Source organism: Pyrgilauda ruficollis, unplaced genomic scaffold, assembly GCF_017590135.1.
Source record: "Pyrgilauda ruficollis isolate IOZ18807 unplaced genomic scaffold, ASM1759013v1 scaffold192, whole genome shotgun sequence".
Taxonomy (NCBI): domain Eukaryota; kingdom Metazoa; phylum Chordata; class Aves; order Passeriformes; family Passeridae; genus Pyrgilauda; species Pyrgilauda ruficollis.
In genome coordinates, this window is record NW_024518318.1 from 306605 (window position 1) to 316547 (window position 9943).

At 61.7% G+C, this 9943-nt stretch overlaps 2 protein-coding genes across 3 annotated transcripts in view; one reads left to right on the forward strand and one right to left on the reverse strand.

Annotated features, from left to right (window-relative positions):
• The first annotated feature begins 143 nt into the window (after positions 1-143).
• REX1BD (required for excision 1-B domain containing) lies at positions 144-2603 on the forward strand. The gene is made up of 5 exons (XM_041465866.1): positions 144-175; positions 797-879; positions 1356-1560; positions 1645-1733; positions 2098-2603. The coding sequence occupies exons 1-5, from the start codon at positions 173-175 to the stop codon at positions 2168-2170; spliced, it is 453 nt and encodes a 150-aa protein (XP_041321800.1). The 5' UTR covers positions 144-172; the 3' UTR covers positions 2171-2603.
• A 188-nt stretch (positions 2604-2791) lies between these two features.
• Positions 2792-9943, reverse strand: part of CRLF1 (cytokine receptor like factor 1) — a 7901-nt gene continuing 749 nt past the window's right edge. The window contains exons 2-8 of one of the 2 annotated variants that reach the window (XM_041465864.1): positions 6069-6347; positions 5051-5180; positions 4583-4752; positions 4194-4351; positions 3953-4121; positions 3513-3691; positions 2792-3366 (exon numbers count right to left, since the gene is read on the reverse strand). In XM_041465864.1, the coding sequence (XP_041321798.1) occupies positions 3055-3366; positions 3513-3691; positions 3953-4121; positions 4194-4351; positions 4583-4752; positions 5051-5180; positions 6069-6347 (1397 nt within the window). In that variant the 3' untranslated portion in view covers positions 2792-3054. Of the gene's footprint in view, positions 3368-3508; positions 3692-3952; positions 4122-4193; positions 4352-4582; positions 4753-5050; positions 5181-6068; positions 6348-9943 lie in introns of both variants that reach the window. The other variant, XM_041465865.1, reaches the window with a different exon arrangement.

Consider the following 9943-nt stretch of genomic DNA (forward strand, 5'->3'; position numbering starts at 1 on the left):
CCACCGGGACCCCCGGCCGTGCGTTCACAGCACCGGCGCTGCACGGACCAGACCGGGCACCCGGAGCAGGGCACCGGGACTGGCGGCGCTGCCGGTCGGTGCCTGCAGGTGGCGGCGGAACCGCGCTCCGCCCCGCAGGCCCCGGGCGTGCGCCGTGCGGCCGGGCCGGGCCATGGTGAGCGGCACCGGGACGGGAACGGGAGCGGCCCCCGGGGGACGGGAGGGGCGCCCCGGGACCGAGCGGGTCCGTGCGCGCGCGGTCACGGGGGGCTCGTGGATGGGGGGTCCCGGTGCCCGTCTGTGTTGGGAGCCGGGGGATGCCGGTGCCGGTCCGTGGACACGTGGCCGGGGGGCTCCCGGTGCGTTTGCAGCGGGCTGGGGGCATCCCGGGGCCGGGAAGGTCCCGGTGCCCGTCTGGGTTGTGTGAGCACGGCCGAGGGTCCCGGTGTACATAGAGAGGGGTCCCGGCGCACGCACGGACGGGATGGGGGATCTTCGGTATCGCGGGCACGTGTCCGGGGGAGGGGTCCCGGTGTCAGTCCGGTTCGTGCCCGGGGGGTGGGCAGGGGGATAGGAGGGGTCCCGGTGCCTGTCTGTGTTGTGCGCACAAGACCGGGCGGCTCCCGGTGCCGGTGCAAGCACCGCGGCCGGAACCCACCCGGGACCCCCAGAACCGGTGCTGGGTGAGGACGCGTTGCCCCAGCACCGGGGTGATCCTCCTGGGCGGTACCGCCTCTGCCCGGAGCCCGTTACCGGGTCACCGGTGCCACCGCGTCCGTCCCCTTGTGTCCCGCAGACGGGCGAGGCCGTGCGGGAGCTGCTGCAGCGGCTGCGGGAGCTGCAGAGCGAGCGGGTCGAGACGTACCGGCTCTTCGAGGAGTGAGTACCGGCACCGGCACCGGCGCGGGGACGGGCCCCCGGGGGGCGGCACCCACCGGGACACGCGGCACCTCCCGGGGCGGGGCACCCCCAGCAGGGAACCGGATCCCCCATCCCGATTATTTTGCATCCTGTTGGGACGGGGCCATGGGGATGGCTGATGAGCTCCAGCTGGCAGCGGGGCTCTGCGCTGGACACCTGAATCCTATTTTAGCATCCAGCAGATGATGGACTTCCTGGGATGCAGGGCTGAGAGTGTAAAGGATGAGAAAACCCAAACCTCCAACTTTTCCCCCCGCAAAAAGCAGTTCCCAACGCTGTCCCGTGTGAGGGGTGAGGCTGCCTGGTCCTGCTGCCAAATCCAGGCAGGAAAACCCTGCTGGTGCTGCCGGTGGTGGGTGGCAAAGGGGGCTCAGTTCCAGGGTGGGCACCCCAGGTGTGGTGACAGTGGCTTCCCCCTTCTGACCTGTCCGCAGGGGCCACCGGGCGTACCTGAGCAGTGCCCCCCACTATGACTTCCCGCGGTACCGGCAGCTGGTGCACGAGGTCACCGTGGCCTTCAGTGGCATCTCCCGGGAGGTGCTGGACATCGCCGGGCGCCTGCGGGACGAGCTCGGCCGCCCCGACCTGGCGCAGCACCTGGCCCGTCTCCAGGACAGGGAGCAGGAGAAGCTGCAGCTGGTGGGTGCTGGGCTTGGGGGGGTCCCTTGGGCAGTGCTGGGGCTGCTTTGGGGGGGTCTCAGCTCCCGTGGTGTCCCCCTGCAGACGGCACAGCTGCAGCTGGCCCGGCAGCAGGCTCAGGACCAGCCCGAGGTGGACGCCCATCAGCAGGAGGTGCAGGAGCTCAAGCACAAGTAGGTAGTGGCCCCGCTGCTGTCCCCCCTCATTTTGGGGGGGAATGAGCCTAGAACCCCCAGTGCCATCCCCTTGTGCCCCTGTTTTGGGATGGCACCCCCTCCCCAGCCCGCGGGATCCTGCCGTGTCCTGCGTTGGAAGGGATCATGGAGTCCAGGCCAGGAGCCCCTTCCCTGCCTTTCCCCGCCCTCCCTCCGGCCCAGGGGGGCCCAGATGGTGCCTTCGGGGTCTGGCGGCGCTGCGTGGCCGCGTCCCCTCGGCCTCCCCAGGCTGAGTGTTTCATAAACAGCGCGGGGAAGGCGAGGCGGCCCACATAATACGCTCCATATGGGCTTTATTTATAGTTTCCATCCGCTCTCGTAGGCTAATTAAAACCATTGAGGCAATCAGCGAAATTCTCCAGGACCTTAAGTACGATTCGGAAGAAGTTGAGTGATGGGTGTCCCCGTGGGAACGGCTGGAGGGGCCGGGCTGGTGGAACGGGGGCCCCGCTCATCCCCCACCCGCTCCCGGTGCACCTTGGCAAGGTGGGCATTGTCCTCTGGGCCCCTTTTCTGGACAACCGGCTGGAAGGGGTGGAGAAGCTCCCTCTGGGACAAGAGGGGTCCCCCTAAATCCTGAGTACCCCTCAGCAGAGGGGTCCGGCGTGGGGCTGGTTCCCCTCCCCTCCAAAGGCAAACCACACCGTGCAGTGCCAAGGGGCTGCCGTGCTGGGCCTCCATCGAGCTGGGCACTGTCCCTGCTGCCAGCTGGAGTCCCATGGGCAGCAGCCCCCCTAAACCACACCTGGGAGACCGGCTGTGCCCCCAGCCCCACTGCAGCTCCACGAGCTCTTTTTCTATGGTCACCCCAAATAAACCTGTCCCCACAGAGCTGGCCTGAGTGGTGTGATCTCAAGGGTTCGTGTGGCCCCCGCTGCCCCAGTGCCACCCCCTCCTCCTTGGCTCGGTCCCCTGGGAGCCCCGGGATGGGGTGACAAGGGCCACGGGCCCCATTTGGCTGCCCGCTGCATCCCCGTCCCCGCGCAGCGCTGCCGCTCCGCTGACGCAGACCCCGGTGGGGTTTCAGAGGTTTATTGGCATTAAGCTTAAATCTGTTCCTAATTGACTGAAATGGAACCAAAATAAGGCTGGTTTGAATCAAAACTGGAGCAGGCACTGGGCAAACCCCAGCAGCCTCCAATCAGCCCGCGTGGCTCCCTGGGGACGGACCCCTCCGTGCACTCGCACGTGGGACCCTGGCGAGAAAAAGGCCAAAATCGCTTCCCGGGGGGGAACTGCGGCGAGGGTGGGGTCACCCGGGAAGCCCCCGCCGCCCCTTTCATCCCAGAGGCTGCTCCGGCTGGTGGAGCAAAGCCTCGGTGCCTCCCCCGGCCGGGCAAGGCTGGGGGGTCCCCTCGCTGCCGCAGGGCCAGGGTCCCACAGAGCCCCCGGGGCTGGGCCAGCCCGGCCCCCCAACCTCACCCCACCCCGTTCCCCAGGGCTGCGGGGCCGCGCTGCGCCCCGGTCGCCTCCCGGCTCCCCCGCGGCGGGGCCGGGGCGGGCGCGGGCGGTCCCGGGTGGGCGCCGGGCGCCCCGTCCCATCCTGCCGGCGCTCGGTCCCCCGCGGGCTACAACTTATCGCCGGGAAGAACCTGCGGAGAGGAGCAGAGCCCCGCGTCGCCCCGGGGTCGGCGTCACCCCCCAGCATCCCTGGGGTGGGGGGTCACCCCGCGTCCCCCCCCCACCCCCCGTCCCCACCCAGCCGGGGAGAAGAAGTGCGAAAGGCTCCTTACCTACCTGGTTGCGTGTTTTGTGCGATTTCTGCAGCCACACGCGCCACTGGTCGTAGAGTTTGATGCCCAGGTTGGAGCAGCCGTAGGCGTGTTTCTTCACCCACCCGAAAAACTGCTTCAGCTCCCGCCGCAGCGTCGTGTTCTGCTCCCCCCCTTTGGGGTCGCAGCCCCCCGCCACTCGCTCTGCGGGGACAAGGGGGTCAGTGGCACATGGGGGGACGCGCCTCGACGCCCCCATCGCTGCCGTGCTATGAATGAGGAAGGCCCGGAGGAACACGAGCAGGTTTTGGCTCCCAGGTGGGAAAGCCGAGCTCCAAATTGGCTCCTTTGCGAGAAATCCGGGTGCCGGGCACGGAGCGGGGAAGGGCCCCCGCACATCCCCCGGTGCGCGGGGAGGGGAGCGCGGCACCGGCGGCACCGGCGGGCGCTGCTGGCCGCACTCACCGCTGCGTGGGGTGGAGGCGGCCGTGGGGTTGCTCCAGTCGCTCCAGATGCCGGCTTTTTTGGAGCCGTAGATGCTGAAGGGGTTACAGCGCACCTGGACGAAGTAGACGGTGCCGGGGCGCAGGCCGGCCAGGCGACACGAGGTCTGGTTGCCCACATCATCCACCACCTGCAGAGGGACCAGACGGGAGCACCCGGACCCTCGGCCACCCCGCGCTGTCCCCCGGCCGTGCCCACGCACCTTCCACTCGGAGCTGTCCTCCACGCGGTATTGGATCTGGTACTTGGCTTGGAAGAGGAAATCCTTGAGGGCCGGCGGGGAGCTCCAGCGCACGCTCAGCTGGTCCTCCAGGTCGCCCACCCTGCTGACGTGCACGTCCGACGGCGGGTCCGTGGTGACTGCGGGGACAGGGCAGGGCTGGCGGCGACAGCGGGGCAGCGCCGCGGGGCCGCGAGGGTTAAGGAGCCGCGGATGTAAAAAGCGACTCGGAGCAAAACAGCCTAATTCGATTAGGAGCAATTCTGCTCACATATCGCCCATTTCCTGCTGCCCCCGCCCCAGCCCGGCGCGGCCGCTCCCCGCAGAGGTCACCGGCACGGCGGGGACACCGCGGCGGTGGCGTGGCTCACCCACGTCGAGGATGTCCAGCATGACCACGTCGGACACGGCCACCCCCAGGCGGTTGGACGCCTCCACCCAGATCTCGTAGGGCGTGAAGAGGGCCAGGTCCTTGGGGATGTGGCAGGAGTAGGTTCCGGCCGTGTGGTACTCCTGGCAGGTGTTGTCCTGGCCGTACCACCTGCGGGCAGGTGATGGATGAGGTGCTGGCACCGCTCCCCCACCCCCGCGATGCTCCCGTGGGTCACTTTTTGGTTTTTTCCACGCTGGCAGAATTGGGGGGCCGGCCCCGAGGCTCACTCAGGGATTCCCAACTCAACCAGGCCCACAGCAGCTGCTCCTCACCCTCCCCAGCTGCATGAGGAAACTCATCCCAGCAGCAGCACCCCAGCCAGGAGGCATGGAGCTGCCCCTTCCCTGTTTCCCATTAAATCCCACTCCAAATTTTTAACAAAACAGGGATGAAGATGAGCACCCACCTGCGCTTGTACTTGAGGGTGTAGTTGGTGTGCAGGAAGGTCTCCCCTTCTGTCCCTGGCGCCCACTTGCAGGTCAGGTCCTTCATGTTTTTGGACCAGCAAGTGATGTTGACTGGTTTTTCTGGGGGTACTGGGAGAGACGAAAACCAAAGAACAAAATGTTCCAGAGCTGGTTTTTTCCAGCCACGGAGACGCAAACCCCAAATCCAAGCTGCATTCCCAGCTGAGCCTCTGTATTCCCGGGAATGCGTAGCGACCCAAAAAACAAACCCGAGCTGCGTTCCCCGTTCCGATCCCATATTCCTGGGACGTAGCATCGTCCTTAAAATAGCCCGAGATAAAATCTTACGATTATTGGTTCGGACAAGCACGTTTTAACCGAGGCTTTGCCGAAGCAGCCTCTCAGGGCTCCACCAGAGCAGCTCCTGGCACAATTTGGTGAGAACCAGGAGGCTGATTGCTCTGGGGGGATCCCTGGCTTCTCTCCCATGGGGGAGGCACATCCCAGTGCTGGCCAGACCCCAGTACAGAGCGGCTGGACCCTGACATGGCATGGCCAGACCCCAGTGCAGAGTGACCAGACCTTAGCATGGAGTGACCAGAACCTGGCACAGAGTGACCAGACCCCAGCACAGAGCAGGCAGACCCTGACACAGAGTGACCAGACCCCAGCACAGTGACCACACCGCAGGACAGTGACCAGACCCCAGCACAGTGACCACACCGCAGGACAGTGACCAGACCCCAGCACACAGTGACCAGACCCTGGCACAGAATGACTAGACCCCAGCACAGAGCAGCCAGACCAAGACAGAGTGACCAGACCCCCACAAGGAGTGACCACACCCCCACACAGAGTGACCAGACCCTGACAGAGTGCTCACACCCCCGCACAGAGTGACCAAACCCCAGCACAGTGACCAGACCCCAGTACAGAATGCCCACACCCCCGCACAGAGTGCCCACACCCCAGCACAGAGTGACCAAACCCCATCACATCGCATTGCCACCCACGTACATCCAACATAAAGACAGGAACCGGCCAGGATGCCACCATCTCTGCTGTGACACACCAGGTTGTCCCCCGACTGCTGCCTGGAGCCGTTGAGGCGGGCGAGGGCCACGCTGAGCGTGGAGGGGCCCAGGGCGGCGTAGGAGGCGGCCGGGAGGCGCCGTCCGTTCAGTGTCCAGTACAGATCCTCGGCTTTCAGCGGAAAGTCCGGGCTGACCGTGCACGTGGCCACCAGCGAGGAGCCGATCAGCAGGGTGGGGTCTTGGGGGGAAATCACGGCGGGGTCTGCAGCCGGAGAGACAGAGAGCACGGTTAGGGAGGGTTTGGTGTGGAGCTGGCGGGGTTAGAGCTGTTTAAGTGTGTCTTGTGTGTGTTTAAATACGTTTTGTGTCTGGTTTGCGTTGATTTCAACGCCTTGGTGTCTCTTCTGTATTCATTTAAATACGTTTTATGTCTGTTTAAGTGCATTGTTTTGCTAGTTTACATCAATTTAAATCATCGCGTCTGTATCAATTTAAATCATCATATATGTTTTGTGCTAATTTAAATACATTGTTTAGCTGTTTTACATGGATGTAAATCATTGCAAGCCTATACTGATTTAAATCACATATCTAATTTATATAGATTTAAATCATCACATATCTATTTTGTATCAATTTAGCACAGTGGTTTCCATTTTACATCCTTTAAAGACACTGCTTTCTATTTTACATTGGTTTAAATGTGTTTAATATCTATTCTTTACTTCTGCATATTTTATATCCATTTTATACCTAAAGACATTTTATATCTTTTTTATCTCTTTAAATATTTTTTGTAGTTATTCTATATCTCAATACACCCCTATTTTAAATCTATTTAAATACGCTTTACACCTACTTTTATATCTACATACATTTTATATCGAAACGCATTTAATATCTATTTTAATATCTACATCTATTTTTGAACTTCTAAAACACTTTTCATATCCATTTTTTTATCTTTTTATTTCCCCCAGGGCTGGGGCGGGGCTGGGTTGCAGCTTCGGAAGTTTTTTCCGCCACAAAAGGATTTCAAAAAAAAGAAAATTCGAGGGGATTTCCCCCTCCCCCCTTTTCCAACAATGCCAAAGTCCGGCATTTCCCCCTTGGGGTGGGAAGCGCTTTTCCCAAGAGCTCCCTCCTCATCCTCACCATGTGCTCCCAAACCCCACCGCTCTCCCCTCGCCATCCCGAGGGTGCCGCAGGCTGGGAGAGCTGGGGGGAAATTCCCCCCTCCGCCAGGAGAAATTTCCCCTTCTCCAGGAGAATTCCCCCCTCCGCCAGGAGAATTCCCACCCCGGTTCACCCCGGGACCCCTCGGCCGCGAGGCTCCCCCGCCGCGGGGTGTTCCGCGTCCGTCAGCCCTTATCGGCTCCATCCGCACGCGCCGGGCTAATAACATCCCAAATTACCTCCCGGAAAGTGCCGCGACCTCCCCGCCCCTCCGACCTGCCGGCCCCGATCGGCTTTCAGCGCCCGGCTCCCACCCGGCGATCCCAAAATCCCCGGCACGCATTAGGAGAGACCCTAATTAGCGCTCCGCACCCTGCGCAATTAGCGCTCAGAATCCGCGTTATGCCCTGGACGCTTAATTAGGAATTGCCGCCGGTGCTCGGGGGATGCTGGTGAGGGGAGAGGAAGGAATTCCAGCGGGGAAAAGCAGCCTGGGGTACCCCAAAGAGCCGTGGGTTGGTGCGGGGCGCCCCGCGGTACCCCCCGCACCCCCGGATCGGTGCCAGGTACCCCAAACACGCGCGGGATGCTGCTGGGTACCCCGGGACACCCCGAGCATCCGCGGATGGTGATGGATCCATCCCTCCCCCCAGAGCAAACCCTTCCCAGGGCCAGCCAGGCCTCTGGAAATCTCACCCCCCCAACTTTGCCAAGGAGCCCACCCCGCTCCGACCCCGCCACGAGCCGAGCCCGGAGCTGCTGCGGCTCTGCCGATAACAGACCCAGCACTCCCAGCTCCGATTCTCCTAAATCTTAATCTAAACAGCCCCAGAAACTCACACGAGCACCGTAAAACAGACACGTTTCCCATCCTCCGAGCAGGACCCTCTGGAGGGGCCAATTTTCTCTCTCTCTGTATTTTTTTTCCCCTGGATTTTGGTTGGTTTTTTTTTTTTTTTTTTTTTTTTTTTTTTTTTTTTTTTTTCCCTCCTCCAAGCAGGAGCCTCTGGAGGGGCCAATTATATACATATATATATTATTTTTTTTCCCCCCTGGAATTGTTTTCCCCTCTCAGCACGGCCGCAGAGCCGAACATGTGTTTTAAAAGGGAAAAGTGTGAAGTTTTCCGATCGGAGAGGAAAGGGCCGGAGAGACGCAGGCAGGCTGTGGAATGTGCAAGTTGCAACGAAAATACCTGCTCGGGGGTTTTATGGCTTCTCTATTGCAAAAAAAAAAAAAAAAAAAAAAAAAAATGCTGATCAGGTGCTAAGTAATGCTATAAAGTAAAACCACATTTCCAAGGTGTCGGGAACGTTTATGCTTTTCTTCCGAAGGGCCGGATTTCATTTTAGTTTTATATCGGAGTTTTAAGGGGTTGGCAAAGAAAAGGGGGGAGGAAAAAAAAAAAAAAAAAAGCTCCGATAAGTGTCAGAGATCACGCAGTTAAAAAAGATTTATTGAACTGTGCAGGGGGTTAAAGGAAAATAGAAATAATTGCCCTGAAGAACAAAAGGGAATTTGGGAAGCCCTGAATTCCACAGGAAAAATAAAATTAAATATATATGTGTAGTTTGAGCTCTTCTAAAACTCGAGCAGCGAGGTTTGCGGGCAGACAGGGTACCCAAAAATGCTTTATCCCTCTTTTCTACTCTGCCCTCCAGTCTTTTTTTCCCCTTTTCTCATCCCCGACTGGCATTTCTCGTGCCCATCCCTGGGCTGGAGGAAGGATTTATAAAAAGCCCAGGCATTCCAGCGCGGCCGAGCTGCACCGAGGGGAAACTTTCGCTCTCTAAAAGGAGATTTGGCTTCGCCTTCGCCAGCGCCGCACGTCGAGGGGCCGCGGGGCCAGCGCTGCCCCGGACCCCCGTGGGGAGGGGGAAATGGGGGTCCGGGGGGGAACCCGGCCGGTTGGGAGGAGAAAGGTGCGGGCTCAGCCCCACCGAGGGTCCGCCCGTGGCCTCGTTGGTTCCCGGTGGGATCAGCCCCGCCGGGCACCGGGGTGGGCACCGGGCTGGGCACCGAGAGCCACCGGAACGGCCCCTAAAGGGATTTCTGGAGAGTTCCTCCTCCCCGCCCTATTGCTCCGGCAATTCCTGCCACAATTAACGCCCGCAGGAGCCCCCCGTTAAGGACGTGGTCGGCTCGGGGGTCCGTGGCGGCGGCCGGGACCCCGCGGCGTGGCCGGGGAGGGGGCGCGGGAGCTGCCGGGCGAGCGGTGCCGTTTCTGGCGGGTCCCGTTCGCGCGTCGGAGCGGAGAACATCCATCGCCTTGAGAAATTCCCATCATAGGGAGGAAGCCAAACTTCCTGCTGCGGGGAGCGGGACCTCGCCCTCCCCTGGCTCGGGCCGCAGCGGGGGCAGGGGGGCGGGACTGGGGGGTCCCTCGGGTTTAGGGATCTGTGGGGAAGGGGGGATCCATCCCCCGTGTGTCCCCCCATGGCCGGGGGCACCCCGATCCCCGCGGGGCTGAGGCCGCTGCACAGCTCAGCCCACAGGTGGCACCTCCCGGACCTGCCACCGCCGGGTGGGGACCCCAAATTGGGCATCACTGCGGGGCCCCCCAGGGGGATTTTTTTTTGGGGGGGGTCGTTGTTTTCCGTGGGGCGGGGAGGGAGATCCTTATTGTTCTGGGTGGGAAAAGGGGATTCATTGTTCTCTGGGATGGGGGGGAGGCTCTCCGGG

What these genes read in the sequence shown, in the direction of transcription:
- REX1BD (XM_041465866.1), top strand. An exon ending in AGCAGGAGAAGCTGCAGCTG is followed by an intron (nt 1,561 to 1,644) that starts GTGGGTGCTGGG and finishes GTCCCCCTGCAG; the next exon opens with ACGGCACAGCTGCAGCTGGC. An exon ending in GTGCAGGAGCTCAAGCACAA is followed by an intron (nt 1,734 to 2,097) that starts GTAGGTAGTGGC and finishes CCGCTCTCGTAG; the next exon opens with GCTAATTAAAACCATTGAGG.